The sequence below is a fragment of the Garra rufa genome, chromosome 1 (assembly GCF_049309525.1).
Source record: "Garra rufa chromosome 1, GarRuf1.0, whole genome shotgun sequence".
NCBI classification, from domain to species: Eukaryota; Metazoa; Chordata; class Actinopteri; order Cypriniformes; family Cyprinidae; genus Garra; species Garra rufa.
In genome coordinates, this window is record NC_133361.1 from 26,874,453 (window position 1) to 26,896,740 (window position 22,288).

Sequence of the window (22,288 nt, forward strand, 5' to 3'; positions counted from 1 at the left end):
CACACACACACTAGAGGAAAGATGAGGTGTACACACGTTCATATACACATCAGCACAGATGTGCATAAACACCCTTGTGCATATGCTAACTATGATATACTGTTCGATCATTAACACACTTGACCTTCATAAAGTTAATGGGAGTTTTTGATGAGTTTCTGAATGTTTTTCTTTACAGGGGCTAAGAGGACTTGTGGGGCCAAGAGGGCCACCTGGTCCACCTGGGCAGCAGGTAAGACAAATGCTCATCCATCATATTTACATAATAGCTAGTTTTCGTGCATGGCATGAATAGAGGTGCTTAAGATGTTCAACTGCTGCAGTTTTGTGAAACTAAATCTTGTGTTTTGCTTTTAGGGAATTCAAGGCGTCGATGGTGTTCAAGGGCCAAAGGGCAACATGGTGGGTCTACTATGAAGTTTTCCATGAATGTATTAGACCAGTGTTACTCATTGTGCGGCTCACCAAGCTTTAATTTGTGGCTCGCATGACAGTAAATAACACAATGATATGATCAATACAGAGATTTCATTAAAACATTAAAAACAAGGAGGGCTATAAAATAACCCATTAAAAAACTCACACCATATCTACACCGGATGACAAAAGACAATTGAACCCATAATAATTAGGGCTTTATGATTTGAATCAAGTCATAAAAACAGATTTTACTGTATAATGTGGAATGTCAAGGAATTTGTCAAAGTTTGGATGAATAAATCAAGTCATTACACTTAAATCAAATCATGATATGGACCATTCAAATATGAATCCTGCATGTGTCATTATAAATGAATGGCACAGACGCAAAGTTTCGTTTACTAAACACATGCTGAAGTGCGCATGAAGTTTGCAGAGTTTTTAGCGTCTGTTGTCTCGCTAAATGAGGACATAAATACATGAACAGTCAGTGTCTGTTCAATTACAAATAATTTATATTTAAAAACTACCCAAAACAGTGTAATTACAAAATGGAAATATAGACTAGAAGCATATTTAAACTAGCTCTGCCCTTACGTCCATGACATAGACTAACTGCAGAGTTGTTCTGTCAATCTTTCCAGCTCTTAACGCTGAATATGCTATTGGATGGTTAGATATATGATAGAGTAATGTAGAAGCAAATAACTTTAAATAAATAACTTTTAAAAAGAACTAAAGTAACCCCCTTTGTATTGCATTGCATATTGTATGTTCAAGGATGACAGATTGAGAAGCAGACATGCTATTTGTGAATGGATGTAAGTTTTGATACTTTGCAGTAAAAGTGGCTCTCCTATTGACTTTGTCCTACAAGTGTGGCTCTCATGAAAAAAAAAATAGTAAGAACCACTGTATTAGACAATGTCTGCAGACAAATCAATTCCAGGGGGAGGTTTAGTCGAACCAACATGTCACATATAACCACTGAGAAATAACCCGTAGAGGGTCTGTTGCACTAGACAGGGTAACAAATCTCTTGAGAACTGTAGAGCAAAGTTACCTCAAGCCTGCATCTTTTCAACTGACATATGCTGCCGTTAAGTCATATTGGATTGATAGTGTTTACAAGATGATTGCAAATGAATGACACCACAATGGTTTAATTACTAGTTTTCTTTGAGCCCCAATTTTCAGAGTTGGGGGCGTGTCAATTAAAGAATCACAAGAGAAGCTAACTGATATTAGTTATAATTAAAGAAGTGTTCCTGGGTTAAAAACAACTTAAGCTTTATTGACAACATCTGTGGCTCACCACAGAAAATTTGGACTCGCTCCACAGTTTTTAAAAAGAAATGTGTTGACAGAAATGCACTTACAATGAAAGTATATGGGTATGTTGGCCATTACCCATATGGGTAAGTCTCCCATTCTCAGTGTGCAACACTCAACATATTATTTGTTGTTTTTACAAACTGCGGGTTGAATTTTTATTGTGAATGTCGGTACATTTTAGTTTGTATGCACTTTGAGCACTGTTGATTAAAATCGGCTATAAAACCTGACAGAAAATACTACTCATTTAGCCAGTTTATGAGGCGACAGCCCTGCACAACAAAACTGTATTTCTCATCGTTCTCAGTGACAGCTGGAGAGAGCTAAAACATGTAGTTAAAGCACCAATAATGCACATCCTTTGCCCTTGATTTTGTGGTACTAGAGCAACAAATAAACACGAAATAGCCCACCATGTCCATTTTAAATAATTCGATTGCACTTAGTCGTAATTAGACTTGCAAACTAAGTAGAAACTTCCCAGGAGGACTTAAAGGCAGCAAAACTCTAAAAACTAATGTCTTTACAAAATGATGATTATCATCATGCACAACTGATGATTTTTTTCACCATTTTACAGGGACCATCTGGTGAACCTGGACCTCCAGGTCAACAGGGGAACCCAGGCACACAGGTATACATTTATCTACGCTGCCTAATGAAGCCATTCCAGCAATGCAAATGTGCGCTGTTAGAATAAAACAAACAAAATTTATGTTCTTTTTCAGGGTTTCCCAGGTCCACAGGGGCCGATAGGCATGCCAGGAGAGAAGGTAAACTCTACAGATCTTTATTTCGGTTTTCAAGCACTGACCCTTGACCTCTTAGTAGATGAGCATTTGAAAAGAAGCGTTGAGTGTGGGCGAGTGAGCATCTAAGTGTGTGTGCTTGTATTCAGATTTCCATATGAAGCCAGACAGATAATCAATATTGAAACTTGATGCACACACGCACACACATCTCCTCTCAAATGTGCCTAAGCACATTATGGATATTGATTGCAGTTAACAAGCTGGCCATGCTGGGTATAAAGAAGGTTTTGGTTTGTGGTTTGGATCAGAGGATTCAATATTGAGCGTGTGTTTGTTTGTTTGTGTGTGTGCGTGTGCGCGCGCGCGTGTGTGTGTGTGTGTGTGTGTGTGTGTGTGTGTGTTTCAAACAGGGCCCTGAGGGCAAACCTGGAATGCAGGGCCTACCTGGGATTGATGGTCCTCTGGTAAGTACTGTTCTCTAAAACTGTCATAGGACTTACTTTTAATTTGTTTTATTTATGAAGTATCTCTAGCAACCAGCAGGGGACACTATGGTGCGTAAGGACATATGCGCACTGGCGAATTTCATCTGCCATCACAAACGTTCCCAATAAATCTTCACAGCATAATTTTCATGCACAGAATGCTGAAAAAGCGATGATGCAGAGTCCTTAGTCCAGGCCTGGCCTTTTGTGTTGGCTCATTAGCTCTCTCACAGAAACAGGATGTCCCCTAATCAGCCTGCTGTCATGCTAACACCTGGTTATCCTGTTCAAATCACAGGGTCATCCTGGAAGAGAGGGACCCCCTGGGGAGAAGGGACACCAGGTGGGTTACAATCACACGCACACACATACGCATTGCTGCTCCACTGACCCGAATAAGCGGTGAAAATTTGAAGAGGAAACAGAGAGAGCCAAGAGTCTAAATGCGGCACCATGCAGAAAAGCACTGCCCTGTTCGTGGTCCCCTCTGTCTGAAGCCTTTTGTTACATTCGCTCCAGCTGCAGTTGCTAAATTATCACCATTCACAAAGCATAGCGGCGTGCTTTTATGCGTGCGCTATCACAGTAATTGCACGCTTGAATCAAGCAATCGCCATTGTGTGGTCATTGTTTCGTTTTCACCAATGTACCCTTGAGCTGCGTCATCATCGCCAAGCGTTCATGCTAACGTATTGTCGTCGGCACACATAGTTTAATTGTAGATAAATGACAGGGTATTGTTAGTGCAATGCTTTCCCCTTCACTGCTTGAACACTAAACAGACTTTGTCTCTTTTTCTATTCAGGGTTTATCTGGAGCACAAGGGCCAGTTGGATATCCCGGGCCCCGCGGAGTCAAGGTGAGCAGTTTTGAGATCGCAGCTTGTGCGGTTTGCACCAAAGGCACTCAAAGACATTCGGTCTGGGATGGCAGACTTTTGATTGACAGTCTGACTGTGGGTGAATGGCAGACAACTGGCTCAGGTAGACCAGTGTAATTCTCCCCGGAAAATCCTTGACAGTGCGCAGCACTCGTGATGGACAGTCGAAAACGCAACAAGGAGGAAAACGAAACCTGTCTGGGCTTGTTTGTGTGGAAGTGTGTGATGCCTTCAGCATGTGGTCAAGGAATAAAAAATGGATTTCTCCTGCTAGCACATAAATCTGCTCTGAAGGTGTCATCCAGATTATTATCGTCTGTGTCTATATTCTGTCACAATGGTGTTTTTGTTTGTTGCTGTATGTCTTACCTCCGAGCATTTTGCACGCCCTGACTTTTATTACTTTAAACAGCTAGTGCTGGTATTCATGTCAAGAGTCTATCTGAGATTCTGCCTTTCAGGTGAACGTTCTCTACCTGCATTTTGGAGATGTGCAGAGATCCCTGCGGCACACAATGATACATTTTGTTCTTTTCTAACAGGGCGCAGATGGGGTGAGGGGACTCAAGGGTAGCAAGGGAGAGAAGGTAAGTGAAAAAACATAATCTACTTGTTTCCTCATAACAAAGCCAAGGGAAGAGAAGACACATTCAGTTATCAGTGGAGTGATAAAGCACAGTGCTTTACTGATAGTGGCATCGCATGATGTATGATTTTCTCCGCTGTTTCTTGTGTGTGTCTGTGTTTTCATGCTGCACATCTGTGTGGAGGAATTTCAAGGTATTTCTGGCTAATTGAATTCTTTTTGTCTGTGTCAGGGTGAAGATGGTTTCCCAGGGGCCAAGGGTGACATGGGCATCAAAGGAGACAGAGTGAGTCTTTCCATTCAGCCGAATAGTGTGCTTGTGAAAACAAACATCATTATTTTTCAATGCCTTAAGTATTAAACAACGATGTTTGAGTGGTCCCACACCGTTTGTTCTATTGACACAAATTACACTTCATATCGTGCAGCTTGCTGAGGAATTTTGCCACAAAACATACAAAAAAATGGTGATAACCACTCAATTTCTTGAGAAAATGTAAGAATGTACACTACTGCTCAAAAGTTGGGGATCGGTAAGACTTGTAATGTTTTTTAAAGATGTCTCTTATGCTCATCAAGGCTACAATTTATTTGATCAAAAATACAGAAAAAAAGTAATATTGCATATTTAATTGAACACTTCTTTATTATTTAATTAATTATTAGCTTTTCATTAAACTAATAAACCCCCTGCATTTTCTTCAGAAACACTAGTTTGGGAAACCTTGACGTAATATGTGACCCTGGACTTGACCACAAAACATGTCTTAAGTAGCATGCGTATATTTGTAGCAATAGCCAAAAATACATTGTATGGGTCGAAATTATCGATTTTTCTTTTATGCCAAAAAGTTTAAGTAAAGATCATTTTCCATAAAGATATTTTGTAAATTTCCTACCATACCTATATCAAAACTTTTTCGATTTTCTCAGTATTTAGATTTTTTTGCACCCTCAGATTCCAGATTATCAAATAGTTGTATCTACAAATAATGGCCTGTCCTAACAAACCATAAATCAATTGAAACTTATTTATTCAGCTTTCAGATGATCTCACTTTCAAAAAAATTACCCTTATGACTGGTTTTGTGGTCCAGGGTCACATATAAAGTTTAATGCACTTATTAACATGTTGTTAATAACAACAAATGTAATATATTTTCAATACATTCAATATGTCAATATGGTACACAATTATCCTATTTATATAAATGGGATAAACTAGTTAGGTCAAAAGTAATCTAAAAGTAGTCTGATTATATTACCTAAAATGTGTAATGTAATGGATTATGTTACTAACTAACATTTTTGTCATGTAATTTGTAATCAGTAACGGATTACAATTTGTAAGTAATCTACCCATCTCTGTTTATAGATGGCATATATTGTAGATTTAATCGTAACTTTTGTGTGTGCATGCTCAGGGTGATAATGGGGCTCCTGGAAACCGTGGTGAAGATGGACCAGAGGGGCCGAAGGGTCAGTCAGGACCCCTGGGAGAGGCTGGACCTGCGGGCATTGCTGGAGAAAAGGTAATTGCTGCTTCTATACCAAAAGTCTAATGGGCTTACTTTCCAATTATTTTTGTTTGCCTTCATTTTCCTGACTTCTCATTCCATTTGTAGGGCAAACTTGGTGTTCCAGGATTGCCTGGATATCCCGGCAGGCAAGGCTCTAAGGTACAGCATTATGATTGAAATAACAATAACCTGATTTTTTTCTTACCGAAATCTGAAAGCCGCAGGTCTGTCATGGTATATTAATATTTCAATATTACATTTATACTGAGGATGATTAATGGCCATTTAGAGGCTGTTTTATTAATAGCTTATCTGAAACTACAATTATTATTTGGCTTATTTATGGTAATGGGACTTCAGAGGTTAATTTGTGGTTAATTAAATGTAGAGGTTGATTAATGAATGGAATGTGGTAATTGATTAACCCTCACGTTGGTCCACAGGGATCAGTGGGCTTTCCTGGAACAGCTGGGGTGGAAGGAGAGAAAGGAAAGAGGGTAAGAGACCGGGGCCATGGTACATTGTCCGAGGGACTTCATTATTGTGTGTGTGTGCTCATTTTTATATGCTTTCTTTATAGGGTTCTGCTGGACAGTCTGGTCCCGATGGTGAAAGAGGTCCAAATGTAAGTCTTAAGCATGCTAATTAAAAGTAAAACCTCAGTTGTTTTACTACAAACATATATAGAGATTATTAGGGGAACAGTCAATAATAATTGATTGAACAATTGTTTTAATCATGCATTCTTGATAAGCTTATATATGTTTGCTTGCTGTTGTTTGTAGGGTTCACGTGGGGGAAGAGGAGCAAGAGGACCAACAGGAAAGCCTGGAGCCAAGGTAAATCCATCCTTATACAGAGTCCCTTTTGAAAAAATAGTTCACCCAAAAATTAAAATTCTATCATTAATTACTCACCTTCATGTTGTTCCAAACTCATTAGACCTTTGAAATGAGGGTAAGTAATTAATGACAGAATTGACATTTTTGGGTTAAGTATCCCCTCAATAGGTTGTACTGTATGTGTTGAAATTCATGTGATGTCCCTTTCCTTGTCTTATGCTCAGGGCTCTGCTGGACATGATGGCACACAAGGTGCCGTAGGAGAGAGAGTATGTGTTATCTATTACAATTCTCCTCATATTACACGGTCAATCTACCAGACTAATGTGAGATTTCACATTTCTTTTCATTGCCGGAGATAAATGAATAACAGTGTTTCTTCCGCTCTGCTTCAGGGCCCTCAAGGTCCACAAGGACGCGATGGAGAGGCCGGGCCAAGGGGACCAAACGTAAGTGACCAGTAAAGAAAGAAACCTCTTTGAGAGAATGAAAGGATATCTCTAACTTTTTTCATCCTTTCTTTTCAGGGCCCTCCAGGAAAGGATGGGTTGCCAGGTCACCCCGGCCAACGGGGAGAGCCAGTAAGTCGGTTCATATTTTAAAAAGAATCATTTCAGAGAAAGGTAGCCACGGTCATGTCCCAAAAGGCCTGATTGATGTGGATTTGTGACACGTTTGATGTGACTTGTGAGCACCCTTCTGAATCCTTAAATGACAAATAAGCAAAGACCGTGAGACCACTGTGTGTCCCACTTGTCATTTAATTACTTACAAGTGCTTTTTATCAACACATCGCTAACGTGTTGGCTCAGAACAGCATTTGGGACAGAGGCATGTGTAAAGTTTTGGGGGCCCTCAGTAAGTTGTCCCGGACGAGCCCCCTTCGGTAGAAATTGCTTTCCCTAGGTATAATTTGTGTTCCGTGGGGGCCTCCGCAATTGCATGGGTTGTGTGGTGCCTAAATATGATCGTAGGCTTAAAAATAATTTCCATAACTAGATACACTGAAGAGTAATTAGTTGTTTTATAATCAGTGGGAAAAAACATTTTTACATTCAAGTTTTTTTATACAGGGATTTCAAGGAAAGACTGGCCCCCCCGGGCCTGCTGGAGTGGTTGGCCCACAGGTAAGTCAATCACACAGACTTGGATGAACAATGTCTTCCCGCTTCATGGTCTTCGTTTAGTTTCATAAGCTATGCAACATTTATGAATGTTTGATCTGATCTAATAAAGCTGTCTCACTTGTCTTATATTCCAGGGAAAAACTGGTGAGACTGGCCCCACTGGTGACAGGGGACACCCTGGTGCCCCAGGACCCCCTGGAGAGCAAGGTCTGCCAGGAGTCACAGGCAAAGAGGGAGCCAAGGTTAGATATCAGAATTGAAATCATCACCGTCACATAACACACCAAACACATTCATCTAGTTACAAGTTACATTGTTCATTACACTCCATATGTTTCTGCTCATTCAATATGAATAAAGCTCCAGCATGGCTCAGTGCCTATAAAGAGTGATGGATGACTCCTAATGAGTGAGAGAGTTGTGGAAATAGAGATCCATCTTTCTGTGTTCTCTGGTCTCCAGGGAGATCCAGGCCCTGCAGGGCTGCCTGGGAAGAGTGGTCCTGCTGGGCGTCGTGGGTTCAGAGGAGAAAGAGGCTTACCTGGCACTCTGGTAACGTACCTCAGCACATCTGAGAGAATATCTTCTTATAATCCCCACTGTGATGGCTGCTGCCTTTACATAAGCGACAACTGTTCCAATTTGGAAGCAGGCTTTTTACAAATAGGCAGATGGCGATGGCATATATCTCATCTCTACTGTCTACATTTGCGTTTTATTAGGGTACTGCTGGTTTGAAGGGTGGGGAGGGCCCCCCTGGTGTTGCAGGACCAACTGTAAGTGAATTTTCCATTGTCCTACACCTTTGTGTTGTCCTCAATATACTTCACCTAACTAAAACATTGCATTCCTTTGTCTGTACAGGGTGCCACAGGAGAAAGAGGACCTGCTGGACCTGCAGGTGCCATTGGTCAGCCTGGTCGTACGGGAGGTGTCGGCCCCCCTGGGCCAATGGGAGAGAAGGGCGAGCCGGTGAGTGTCGACAGGATATTTTACTCTGTGAAATGAGAAGATTTACTATTGTGCTAGAATAGCTTCAAGAGTAATTACCAATTACCTCTTTTCCTCTTCAGGGTGAGAAAGGTTCAATTGGTCCTGCTGGGCGAGATGGAGAACAAGGGCCTGTGGGATTACCTGGTTCTGCAGGGTCACCTGGTCCACCTGGAGAGGACGGCGATAAGGTACAGCTTTGAGTTCTTTTTCAGCAGTTGCACATGCTTGTTGCTAATGCTGGTTGTTATTTATTGGCATGAGTACTGTATGTTTTTTAAGGGGGAGACAGGAGGACCAGGGCAGAAAGGCAGCAAAGGTGACAAGGGAGAGGGGGTTAGTATCTCTATCTTGTCTTTAGTGCTGAATATTACATGAACTTTCATTAGAGGTATGCAACATCATATCTCTGCATTTTATCTTACAGGGTCCCCCAGGGCCGCCTGGGAGCCAAGGACCTCCTGGACAGCCAGGATCACCGGTATGTATGAGTGTGGTGTGCGTGACCCAAAGTGAGGGTGATGATGCTTGGCATTCTGTGTGTGTTCACAGTACAGCGCTGATGTCTCTTTCAGGGTCTGGATGGAGAGGCAGGGCCCCGGGGACAGCAAGGAATGTACGGCCCTAAAGGAGACGAAGGTCATCGTGGGTTTAAAGGGGCAACTGGACCACCAGGGTTGCAGGTACAGCATATGGCACATACAAATGACTTTTCAGATCATCTATCCAAACAAATCTGATTAAATGAAGTTGGGACTATTAAAAAAAACAACAACAGAAGGTTTTTCTGGACACTTTTGCAAATAGACTGCCATTTTAAAACCGCATCCCTGAGTTGTTACATATTGAGCATTCTGTTAGTTCCAGATGTCCTTATCTATTGACTGCATGCATGAATACACTGTTTGCAAAATCTTAGTTCATCTTCATCCAGATGGGACATAGTTTTCACAGTTCATTGAGGGGGTTAATCCACCTTAATTCTGAAACTGTATGACACTAAATTTAAATGTGTTTATTTAGGGAATGCCAGGACCCCCTGGGGAGAAGGGAGAGAGTGGCAATGTTGGAGCTCTGGTAAGATGTGCATATCATAAACTCTTCATATGAATACTTTAGCCTCTGTAATACCCCTAAATGCCACACACTGCATGCAGCAAGTTTGGGAAAATTCAGAATTAAAAATTGTCTTTTAGTTCTTGAGTTGGATTTTTTTGGGGTTCAAGTGTGTAGTGCTGAAACCCTATTGTAATAGAGTGGCCCAGGATCAGCAATCCCACGTAAAACTGATTGGGCTGACCAAACCTTAAGTTGTAGAGACAAAACACATGCCTTTGTCTGTTAACCTGGCTAAATTTTGGGGTATTTTGCTTTTTAAAAAAAATGATAACTAGTCCTAGGTTTTTGCCCAATCGTAAGCAAACCAGTGCAGGAAGATTCTCTGAAGAGTGAATATCAATAATTAAAAAAAAATTGAACTTTCAATATTGAACAGAATGAGATTATCTTTGCCAAACTCACAACGTGTATGTTAGAGTTGAATCTGAGGCCACATGAAATCACAGAGCTTGGCCACTTGCGTCTATAAGGACAACATTTGTGTATCTCAAAAAACACACAAACTTTGAGCACCTATTAGACAAGGTTAATGGAGGTCAATAGACCTCCTTGTTCCAAACAACTTTGCCTCTAGAACTACTGCTGTCAATCAAACAGTTAAATGCTTGAGAATATGTGAAAAAACTACTTTTGCAAATGAGGTTTTACACTCAATCTGGAAAAAACACAGTACAATTCTCTGGACTCTCCATGTCAATATTTATCAAAAAAAAAAAAAAAAGTTGAAATAACGGGGTTCCCTATAAAACCTAAAAGAAAACTCAAAACTTCCCGAAACCTGGTGAGCACATGCGACAGGTTATTCTAAACAAGCGTGCAAAGTTTTAGGGAGATCAGACCACAGCTGCTGCTATAACAGTAATACATGTTTAAAAAACATCATATTTCTATGGCAAATTACCTGTATTTGCCAAAAATGCTTTTTAGAAAGGTAATGTCTTTTTTCATTTGTGCTTAAATGCCTTAAAGTATATGATATCAGTATCATGTGTGACCCAGCACCACAACTTTCCGTTGTTGTATGGTTTGTTAGGATAGGACAATATTTGGCCGAGATACAACTATTTGAAAATCTGGAATCTGAGAGTGAAAAAAAAATCTAAATATTGAGAAAATCACCTTTAAAGTTGTCCAAATGAAGTTCTTAGCAATGCATATTACTAAAACTGATTTTTTTTAATTTTTTTATTTACGGTCAAGTCAAGTCAAGTCAAGATTATTTATACAGCGCTTTTTACAATACAAGTTGTGTCAAAGCAACCTTAAAGTATTAAAATAATAAAGTAAAATGTCAATAATAATGCAAGAGTTCCATATTGCAACAAAGTCAAATTGGGGAGGACTAATCTGGTTCCCATGGCCAGTGGCCGTTTAGGGTAGGAGTTCTTTCTTGATGATCTGTCTCTGGGGCTCATCTAGTTGACACGGTATCCGCTGACATTCGGCTGTAGGTGTTGATCCACCATCTGCTCTTGGTTTGGACTGGATCCAGGGGCCTGCAGTGATCATCTGATCTGGATATGGACTGGATCTGGTGGTTATGGTGACCTGGGAATAAGAAACAAAAGCAGTTGATTTTGATATTCTAGGTACTATCAAATTGCTGGAATTTTGAGAACGCAGCCGACGTGAGGGACTATAATATGATAAGAGCTCGCTCAAGTACTGAGGAGCTAAACCATTCAGGGCTTTATAAGTAATTAGCAAGATTTTAAAATCTATACGATGTTTATTAGGGAGCCAGTGCAGTGTTGACAGAACCGGGCTAATATGGTCATACTTTCTGGTTCTAGTAAGAACTCTAGCTGCTGCATTTTGGACCAGCTGGAGTTTGTTTATTAAGTGTGCAGAACAACCACCCAATAAAGCATTTCAATAATCTATCCTTGAGGTCATGAACGCATGGATTAACGTTTCTGCATTTGACATCGTGAGCACAGGTCATAATTTAGATATATTTTTTAGATGAAAAAATGCGGTTTTGCAAATGCTATGGTATGTTTCACCGGGCCGCGTAAGAAATTTACAAAATATCTTCATGGAACATGATCTTTACTTAATATCCTAATGATTTTGGCATAACAGAAAAATAGATAATTTTGATCCATACAACATATTTTTGGCTATTGCTACAAATATACACGTGCTATTTAAGACTGGTCCTGTGGTCCAGGGTTATATATTAATTCAGTCCAACGTTCCAAACCTGCACAGCATTTCTCTTAACAGGACTGTGTGTATGTAGGATGAGAGTCAGCAGAGAACTATAATACAGTGAAAGATGAGGAAACCGTGAGAGAAGCCGTGTGAGACTGGGGCATCATTCATGTGTGTAAGTGTATAAGTGTCAGGCCCGTGTGAGCCGAGAGTGACAGAAGAGAGAGAGTGAGGCTGGTTCTGAAGTGGAAGGCAGCGTGACAGCTGCTAATCAGATTACCGTGAGCCTGGGCTGTCTAATGAGCGCACTCCTTTGTGACAGTCTTCTTGCGGCTCCGTCAACCATGAAGGAATGCAAAACGCGATTCTCAACGGTTCCACACACTTGCGCGATTAGATGAAGTGCATCAAAACTGGGCAAAAACAAAGCCACAAGACCTCACTGGGAACATCTCATCCGTGAGTGAATGCCATGGATCATGGGATTTCCAGGCCCTAATGCATAGCCACAGAATTTCCCGTTTTCCCTGTACCAGTTTGTGTTAAGCCTCTGTGATGGATTCTGGAGTGTGGGGTATTGTATATTTTTGAGACTACACACTCAGCCTTGCTGTTGATCCTCGCTGTAGTCTATCCAGCTGGATGCCTCGTGCTGCACTAATATCTCTCGGTGGAGACCGCGTGCGGTGTGCTAGCTACGGTTTTGGTCAGTTTGATTAATGGCTCGTGTTCCGCCCTCCGCAGCAATAAGAGGTATGCCTCAGGAGTTGAGAATTCATGCAGTGTAACCAGAGAATGGAGAAGTGAGATGGTCCTCATTAAAACCCAGACGCAGCACACAGAGAGGAAATCAGCCCGCCCGTAATAGCCTGTCACCACCATGTCAGAGATGTACAAAAAAAAACACCTCTCTGACACAGAGAAAGGTGCTGATTGTACAAAAAGAGAAGGAGAGAGAGTGAAAGAGAGAGTACAAGTATAATGATATGTGGGAAATGCTTAATCTTTCTGCTTCTCATCAGGGCCCTCCAGGACAACATGGCCCGCGAGGCCCCCAGGGACCCGTTGGGGGAGAGGTAAGTGTCTTTGTGCTTTTCTTCCTGTCTATCAGCCTACTGTGCCGTAGGGTTCAAGTGCGGGACAGTAGATTAGCGCTGATTAGGGATCGTTGTCCCAGTACTGCTGAGACATAATGAGGCGTCTTCGTTTCACGACTCCAAAGGAGCCGTCCTGTGTGTCAACACCGCAGATGAAACCCCCTAGGCTGTTATGAGGTCACATACGCCACCTCATTTCTCTTTCCTCAGTCTTTCATCCTCCCTATATCTCTTTCTGCCCACCCTCTGCTGATTTTGAGCGTTAAATTATTAACTAGGAGTGGGATATGATCCTTCTCCAAGAGTTATATTTACTTCTTTATGAATGATTAAGGAATATTAGACTATCATCCCTGAGAGAGAGTTATATTTACCTCTATTAATGGCCGCCTTTGAACATCTCCCATGTGTTAATAATTGAAAAGTGAGAGAATAGAGACAGACACAGCAGTGACCCATACGCTGGCACTTTCACAGAGCTGGAGAGGAGAAGAGTTGTGCACCGAGGCTCATCATATGAAAAGCGGCCTGTATACATGTGCTGGTCGTCTATTTGGCTTCATGTGTGCACCTCACTTAAAGGCACTCAACAGAGCGACTCCAGAGACTAGGGCAGCCACTTCAGTTTAGACTCATCCGAGATATTCATACTCAGCCACTGCAGCCATAAACGCCTCAGCCAGGAGGAAGCCGAACAGTATGGCGTTTTAGCTTAATAAAATATGATTGCATATACACAGACCATGCTTGGTAGTCTGTAATCTCATCAATGTAATGTCAACAGTCTGCAAGTAGAGGAGACAGCCTTGCATGCATTATGTATGAAACTGACTCAGTTTTGTTCTGTGTGGCCAGGGTCCTCAGGGCATGCCGGGCGGAGTGGGCCAACCAGGAATGGTGGGAGAAAAGGTAAGCCTCTTTCTCACTGTGTATATGTACACGTGTTTTCGTGATTTATGGGGGAGGTTGTGTTTATTTGTTGGAGGGTGCTGCCTCTGTAACTGCGTAAACATGTAAGCCTAAGTATGATGGATGGTTGCTTTCTTTCTTTTTGCTTTCTTCTCTTTGTTGGTCTCTGTCTAGGGTGAGGATGGAGAAGCAGGGAATCCAGGAAATGTTGGCGAAACTGGCCCACCTGTAAGTAATTTCTTCCTGTTACCTCTTTTCTCATTAGTCTAAAATTAACACTCGTCCAGTGCCAAATGCGAGTAAAAATCTGCACTGGCGAGTATATGAAACCATGTCAGTCCCAGTTGGCGGGTAAATCTTTTACAAAACATAATGCAATATAGTGAAAACAACAGCCAATTTATAATGCAGATGCTCATCCCTGTTCCTGGAGATCTACCTTCCTGCAGAATTCAGCTCCAACTCTGATTAAACACACCTGTCTGTAATTATCAAGTGCTCCTTCAGATCCTAATTAGTTGTTTAAGGTGTATTTGATCAGGGTTGGAACTAAACTCTGCAGGAAAAATAGATCTCCAGGAACAGGGTTGGGCACTCCTTTAGTTTATTCTGACAAATAAACGAATCTTTTCCGAAGACAATATTAGTGAGTAGCTGTTCTGTCATAATCGACAAGAGCGAATCAAGTAATAGGATACAAATGGGCTGATAAGGTCAGAGCAGTGTGATAGCCAGCTTGTCTCTAGATACGGTTCTAATAACCTGAGAAGATATTGCTGCTTCATTTCACAAGATTAACTTTTCCCTTCTTTGTAACTCAAAAATGTGGTGACACATACCTTGGGTTATGCCACCTAAACAGTGCTGTGAAGTATAGTTTGAAAGGTTGCGTGTTCAGCTGTATGCCTATGCTGAGCAGACTTGCCAGGTTTTCATAACAAAACCTGCCCAATTGCTACTCAAAAGTAGCCCAATCGCATTTTGAGGGGGTAAAATACATGTTTTTGGAGATTTCATCTGGTAAAATGAGCATTCCAGGGGTTAAATATTATGTTACTGGGGTCGCTTCAACCTGCGGCAACAGTGGAAAAGCAGCCCAATTCCATGGGAAAACCGCAGATCTGTCAACACTGACACTGAGCCGCTTCAGACAGCACACCAGTAATAATCCTCGTAAACGTACTCTTAAATGACCGTAAAGAGTTGGGAGAAAGTCGGACATGTGTCAGATCCACATCATGTGCATCATGTTTTAAAGAGACAGCGTTGATTTTAAAGTGAAATCTGCTGAAGTTTGTCATTGAATCAAACAACAAAAGAAAAAGAGAAATCACTCGACTGCTGTAGTTGCCGATTAGCATTTGTAGCTGGAATGAAGATTAATCTGTATTGTTTATGCATACTGTATACAATTTATAGTTTATGCAAAGATTGTCAGAGCCTATTAAATGTAAAAAAATAATGGCTTTCAATTATACTGTAATGTTGAATGGCTATAGTTAATAGGTAGAATTGAGGGAAAATGCATTTAATAGTGACACCAGCAGCAGGACAAATGAAAAACATTGCAAATATGTTTAGTCATTGTAGTAGTAATAACTGCCTTTTTTTCCCCATTGTTAATGTGTCAGAAAGTTAGTTTTAGGCCTTGCCCATGTATCACTAACCACCCTGTTGCTTTATTGTCAAGGGAGTCAAAGGTGAAGTGGGCGAGAAGGGTGATACTGGCCCCTCTGGAGCTTCAGGACCCCCAGGAATCAGAGGCACACCTGGATCAGATGGATCCAAAGGAAACCCAGTGAGTAACTATTCCCATAGTTAAGACTCTCAAGATATTTTCACTCTGACACCATCTATTTTCCTCAACAGGGTCCCCTTGGATTTCCTGGAGACGCGGGACCCCCTGGAGAGCCAGGTGTTAATGTAAGTGCAGCAACACCTGCATCAATTCAAGCTTCAAGATGGTAAATTCACATGGTGATTTAAATAGAATTTTTGGTTCTAGGGTGTTGATGGTGTTCCAGGAGCTAAAGGGGATAATGGCGAACCTGGTAAAGCTGTAAGTGGAGCATTTGAGAACTTAACGATATTGATGTAATGATACATTTGTAAACTAATTTAAATAAATATTCTGTTTTGAACAGGGACCCATAGGAGCCTCAGGAGAGCCTGGCCCTCCAGGGCCACCTGGAAGGAGGGTGGGTTTCGACTGTGTACTGAATGATTCCCATACTATAAAAAAACCTAATCTGTAAACTAATCACTTATCTCCTTCTACACAGGGTCATGTAGGTCCTGAGGGAAAAGAAGGGAAACAGGGAAAAAAGGGGGCAAAGGTGAGTATTTTATAATTATTCTTCATGTAAACTCTCATATGTAGCATGTACCTGTTTGTACACAATGACAACTGTCTTCGTTATTTTCTTCAGGGTTCTGCTGGTGCCGAGGGTCCACTGGGAAAAACAGGGCCTGTTGGACCACAGGGACACCCTGGAAACCTTGGTCCAGAGGGTTTGCGTGGGATTCCAGGCTCTGCTGTGAGTCTAAGCACATCTATGTTATAGTACATCAATCTGCTATAGATAGATATCGAACAACTACCACACTGAACTCTCTGACCGCTTCATCTGTCTTTAACTTACCACTCTGCCTGGTCCTTTTCAGGGGGAGCAAGGGTTAAATGGCCCCCCAGGGCAAACGGGACCCCCAGGACCTATGGTAGGGTTTTCACTACTTCATTCTCTCCCATATCGATCTATCAGATACTGCTCTAAGAAAAGAAGACAAATGATTTTTGTAGCAAATTCTGCCTCAAAATGAAATTGAACTTTCTGGCTGGCTTTGCTTTATATAGGGTCCAGCTGGATTACCAGGATTGAAAGGAGATCCTGGCATTAAAGGAGATAAGGTATGAGAGCATCATAAACACTTGACACAGTATGATACCTGACTGCATCATAGATGGGCTCGTTTCCCATAAGCTTGTTTCACATAACCCAAACAATACAGCTTGAGAGAGCTGAGAACATAACTGAACAGCTTGAAACCAACGATTATATCTCTCACTAAAGCCAGGCATAAAACTCTCAAAGCATACCTTCCCAGCACTGTGCTCATTGTGAAGTCTTTGTGTTTGCAAAATTATGGCATGTGGTATGGCTCAATGCACTAGTATAGCTCTGCTGTTCTTTGTGCTGTCTAGGGTCATGTTGGGCTGATTGGACTGATTGGACCTCCAGGAGAGATGGGAGAGAAAGGAGATCGAGGACTGCCGGGAAATCAGGGTGTACAAGGTCCCAAAGGAGATGGTGTATGTATACATCTCTGCTATTCTAAGCAATAAATACTATATAGTACACTGCCAGTCAAAATGATTTTTAAAGCTTTTGTAACATTATACACTATACCATTCAAATGCTTGGAATATATATATATATATATATATATATATATATATATATATATATATATATATATAATATTATTATTATTATTATTATTATTATTATTATTTTTGTTTATTTTTTTGGATGCTTTAAATTGATCAAAAGTGATGATAAATACATATATAATGTTATAAAAGATTTCTATTTCAGATAAATCCTGTTCTTCTTAACTTCTATTTATCAAAGAAACCTGAAAAAAAAATTCTACTCAGCTGTTTTCAACATAATATTAATAAATGGTAGCCTAGAAAAATCCAGACCCTAATCTATTAAGATTAAGGGTCTGGCATCGAGCAATGAAAACTGCCTAACTCGAGGGGCGGCACCAAGCATGCATTTGAGACTCTAACTGCACGCAATTGGATAACGCCACGACCAATCACAACAATACACGCTTAGCTACCAGCAGAGCTAAATGATGTTTCATTAACAAAGTTCGGGAGAAGCGCATCAGATGCGCATCAGATGCTTAGCGTAAACATCACAAGTCAATCAGCGCCATAGGTTTAAATACAGCTGACTCACCTCAATTCACTCGATGGTTTATCAGTAAACCTCCACCACCCCATCTCATCACTCTGAGTTCTCGCTACTCCTATTGGGGGGTAACGTACTCTGGGTTCGGGCCACTCCCCAGTGCTGTCATTATCAGCTTAGCTCGCCTCTGGCCCGCCTACATCAGATACACCGATTTGATTGGTTCCCACAATTGCTTACATATTGCAGTAACCTGCATCATTGCTCGATGCCAGAGAGTCTTGCAGAGACAATTCAAATTGTGCTCTTGCGAGACCTCTGGATTTCCAGGGTAAATAAATGGTTTTTAAGCAGCAAATCATAAAATTAGAATGATTTCTGAAGGATCGTGTGACTGGGGTGACAATGGCAAAATTTTTGCTTTGAAATCACAGGAATGAATTACATTTTAAAATATATTCAAATAGAAAACAGTTATTTTAAATAGCAATTTTACAGTTTTGCTGTACTTTGGAATAAATAAATGCAGGCTTGGTGAGCAGATTCTAAAAAAATTCAAAATCTTACTGTTCAAAAACATTTGTCTGGTAGTTTATATTAGATTTTTTTGTAGCATTAGATTTTTGTTCTTTGCTGATTTTTATTTAAATGTATGTATAAATAAATAAATAGAGTAGGCATCTGTAATGCACAAACATTCTAAGAAAATTATCAGAAATGTTTAATAAAAACTAGTAGCCAACATAGAGATTTTCATCATGGTTGTCAGCTTCCAGTGAAAAAGATTAGATTATAATACTGAAATTGTTACAATGTGAATATTTTAAAATGATGTTACAAATACCCCCCTAACTGCATTTACTAATGATGGTCTTAAAGAAAATATTATGTTGATCTATTGATAATAGGGTGTTGGTGGTCCCCCCGGTCCGACTGGTCCACCTGGACCCCCTGGGTTGGCTGTGAGTTGCCATTTTATATGCTTTTCATTTTTCTCACTCTATTGATCGATTATCTCTTAGTTGTATTGTGGAACGGCAACTACTTTTGAAGGAACCTGTTATGTTTAAATTTATCTGTGGAATCATATTGCCTGTTTTTCATTACTGTTATTTTCTTTCTCACTGGTAGGGTACAATAGGTGAGAAAGGATCTAAAGGAGACGAGGTTGGTATATATTTTTCATTGCATTCTTGTTTTGCAGCCTCTCTGTGTTTATATAGTATTTGTTTGTTTTGATCTGAGCTTTTGCTACTTTTATGAAACCTGAGTGAAAGACATTGTCGATGCCTGAGTTGTATCCTGCTGCTCTAACTTGGATAATCCCTCTGAAAGAATCGCCATATGAAGCGCTGAGTTGGCAGGGACCTTTGAGGAAAGTGCCAATTTTAGGGATGCCTGACTAAACTGTTTCTGTTTTTCTCCCCCCAAAGGGAGCTGTCGGTGCAAGAGGGGATACAGGACCCGCTGGCCCACCTGGACCACCTGTGAGCCATCATAATGACTCCTTACTTTTCTGTATGTTACTTTTATCCTGTCTCCTCATGTCTCCCATCACTCTGTTTCTCTAGGGCCCACCAGCCACCATGATTGAGCCTCTGCCATTCAGAGAGGGACGTAAAAAGCGAAGGAGACACTCAAACCGACAAGGAGCCGGAGCCAGGGCAGAGAGCGAGGAGGAGGAAGCAGTCCAGCTCAACATGGAGGACTTCCTACAGGCAGACGAGTCTCTAGATGACCCAGAAGGCATGGAGGAGGTGTTTGCCTCACTCAACTCAATGAAAACAGAGGTGGAGCTCATGAGAAAACCACTCGGGACCTTTGAGAGTCCTGCCCGCACGTGCAAGGAGCTGATGTTGTGTCATCCAGAATACAAAGATGGTGAGGAAATTTACACCCATTTCCCAGTAGTTAATTAATTTCTTTGATGGGGGGAATTCACTAAGAATGCCTGCTAATTGTTCCTGTCTTGGTTTATTTGCACATGCTGTCTGTTCACTAAAGGAATTGTGCAAATCAGGTAACAGTGCATAATCTAAGATGAATGGAATGTAAACAGTGCAATTCTCCATCATGCAAGTCAGTTCAGAGTGCTTAGTTTGTAAAAGATGCTGCAGACTACCACAGTCTGACAAACTTCACTGGAATTGTATAGAATCACTACATTTTACTGAGATCCAGACACCTGAAACAGCTTTTAACGGATTAGTTTACTTCCAAAATAAAATTTCCTGATAATTTATTCTCTCCCATGTCATCCAAGATGTTCATATCTTTCTTTCTTCAGTTGAAAAGAAATTAAGAAGTTACATTTCAGGATTTTCTCCATATAGTGGACTACAGTGGGAACCAATAGATTGAATGTGCAAATAGCAGTTTTTAACGCAGCTTCAAAGGGCTCTAAATGATCTCAGCCAATCTATCGAGATGATCTGTCATAAAAAAAAAAAAAAAAATAATATATATATATATATATATATATATATTAGGGGTGGGCATAGATTAATTTTTTTAATCTAGATTAAATCTTGGAATTAATCTACATTAAAAAAATTAATCTATGCCCACCCCTAATACATATACATATTTTATAGTAAACCTAAAAATAAAATAATAATATTTACTTTTTTTATGTGAGTTTTCATCATTTTAAAACCTAAATGAGTAAGCTTTTATTTTGGCGGGTTGCCGGCAAGTAAGTATACGTGTTCCCGTCAGGTTTGGCGCTTCTGATTAAAGAGCGTTAAGTGAAGAGCGTTTTAGTGAATGAAATGTCATGTTTTTGCATTGTGCTTTAAAAATGGCAGCAAAAAGCCTAGAATTTTGCTTTCAGTTAGAATAGAAATTTTATACAGTATTGCAGATTGTTGATCTAAAATGGTAATTAAGCATTAACAGCTGCAACCATGCACGCGTTTCATAGTTTACACAACAAACATGAAAAATAAATGTCAAACAGCATTAACAAAAAAAGGTAAAACAACAATGTCTGCGATTTTGAAGTTCGAGGAAAAAATTAAATGTTATTTAATTTAAAATGCGCACGTGTAAGAATGTCCGTTTTGCGAGAGTGAAGAGAATCCACCTGCGAGAGAAGAGATTTGTGCAACATTGCGCTCTGCTCAATAAAATAACGCAACAGAAACAGCCTCAAATGAACTCTTAAAATAAGCAGAAAGTCATGTCTTAAAGTCACTGTTTTTTCAACTCGTTAAAATGAATGGAGAATATCGTGGTTTTCTGTGTGCGCTCAACCACTTCCGTCAGTGGTGCTAGATCACTTGATGAGGTCCGCACATCCTTTGCATGGAAACTGTGCCGCAAAAAGAATAAATGTTCTTAAAATGGAAGCAAAAGAATGTACAGTGGTGTGAAAAAGTGTTGGCCCCCTTCCTGATTTTTTTTTTTTTTTGCATGTTTGTCACACTTTAATGTTTCAGATCAGCAAACAAATGTAAATATTAATCAAAGATAACAGAAGTAAACACAACATGCAATTTTTGAATGAAGTTTGGAAAAGAAAAGCCAAACCCACATGGCCCTGTGTGAAAAAGTGTTTGCCCCCTAAACGTACTAACTGGTTGGGCCACCCTTAGCAGCAACAACTGCAATCAAGCATTTGCGATAACTTGCAATGAGTCTGTTACAGCGCTGTGCAGGAATTTTGGCCCACTCATCTTGGCAGAATTGTTGTAATTCAGCCACATTGGAGGGTTTTCGAGCACGGACCGCCTTTTTAAGATCATGCCACAGCATCTCAATAGGATTTAGGTCAGGACTTTGATTAGGCCACTCCAAAGTCTTAATTTCTTTTCGACTGAAGAAAAAAAGACATGAACATCTTGGATGACATGGGGATGAGTAAATTATCAGGAAATTTAGATTCTGGAAGTGAACTAATCCTTTAAAAATACAGAATGTGGACTTAGATTCTACTTTAAATTTAGAAATTGAATTGTAATTTTAAAAGAATTCTTAATTCCGAAGCCACATGACCATGGCAAATAGCACTATCAGTATCTTTAATGATTCTAATTTACATGGAAAAGAGCTGTGTTTGTGCTCTTTTTGTGTTTAATATTGAAAGTGACTATTTAGTGAGTTTGCTTGTTATTCTCTCAAGTTAAATGAGTATTTAAAACCTTG

At 40.4% G+C, this 22,288-nt stretch overlaps 1 protein-coding gene across 1 annotated transcript in view; it reads left to right on the top strand.

Annotated features, from left to right (window-relative positions):
* Positions 1-22,288, top strand: part of col5a3a (collagen, type V, alpha 3a) — a 77,048-nt gene that overhangs the window by 46,508 nt on the left and 8,252 nt on the right. The window contains exons 21-63 of the mRNA XM_073838159.1: positions 179-232; positions 358-402; positions 2,336-2,389; positions 2,484-2,528; positions 2,918-2,971; positions 3,291-3,335; positions 3,798-3,851; positions 4,415-4,459; positions 4,691-4,744; positions 5,883-5,990; positions 6,084-6,137; positions 6,422-6,475; positions 6,559-6,603; positions 6,764-6,817; positions 7,045-7,089; positions 7,216-7,269; positions 7,348-7,401; positions 7,894-7,947; positions 8,082-8,189; positions 8,410-8,499; positions 8,670-8,723; positions 8,812-8,919; positions 9,021-9,128; positions 9,220-9,273; positions 9,365-9,418; positions 9,513-9,620; positions 9,961-10,014; positions 13,236-13,289; positions 14,166-14,219; positions 14,394-14,447; positions 15,910-16,017; positions 16,089-16,142; positions 16,225-16,278; positions 16,364-16,417; positions 16,502-16,555; positions 16,649-16,756; positions 16,884-16,937; positions 17,074-17,127; positions 17,422-17,529; positions 19,051-19,104; positions 19,274-19,309; positions 19,576-19,629; positions 19,714-20,023. Coding sequence (XP_073694260.1) covers positions 179-232; positions 358-402; positions 2,336-2,389; positions 2,484-2,528; positions 2,918-2,971; positions 3,291-3,335; positions 3,798-3,851; positions 4,415-4,459; positions 4,691-4,744; positions 5,883-5,990; positions 6,084-6,137; positions 6,422-6,475; positions 6,559-6,603; positions 6,764-6,817; positions 7,045-7,089; positions 7,216-7,269; positions 7,348-7,401; positions 7,894-7,947; positions 8,082-8,189; positions 8,410-8,499; positions 8,670-8,723; positions 8,812-8,919; positions 9,021-9,128; positions 9,220-9,273; positions 9,365-9,418; positions 9,513-9,620; positions 9,961-10,014; positions 13,236-13,289; positions 14,166-14,219; positions 14,394-14,447; positions 15,910-16,017; positions 16,089-16,142; positions 16,225-16,278; positions 16,364-16,417; positions 16,502-16,555; positions 16,649-16,756; positions 16,884-16,937; positions 17,074-17,127; positions 17,422-17,529; positions 19,051-19,104; positions 19,274-19,309; positions 19,576-19,629; positions 19,714-20,023 — 2,974 coding nt within the window. The remainder of the gene's footprint in view (positions 1-178; positions 233-357; positions 403-2,335; positions 2,390-2,483; positions 2,529-2,917; positions 2,972-3,290; positions 3,336-3,797; positions 3,852-4,414; positions 4,460-4,690; positions 4,745-5,882; positions 5,991-6,083; positions 6,138-6,421; positions 6,476-6,558; positions 6,604-6,763; positions 6,818-7,044; positions 7,090-7,215; positions 7,270-7,347; positions 7,402-7,893; positions 7,948-8,081; positions 8,190-8,409; positions 8,500-8,669; positions 8,724-8,811; positions 8,920-9,020; positions 9,129-9,219; positions 9,274-9,364; positions 9,419-9,512; positions 9,621-9,960; positions 10,015-13,235; positions 13,290-14,165; positions 14,220-14,393; positions 14,448-15,909; positions 16,018-16,088; positions 16,143-16,224; positions 16,279-16,363; positions 16,418-16,501; positions 16,556-16,648; positions 16,757-16,883; positions 16,938-17,073; positions 17,128-17,421; positions 17,530-19,050; positions 19,105-19,273; positions 19,310-19,575; positions 19,630-19,713; positions 20,024-22,288) is intronic.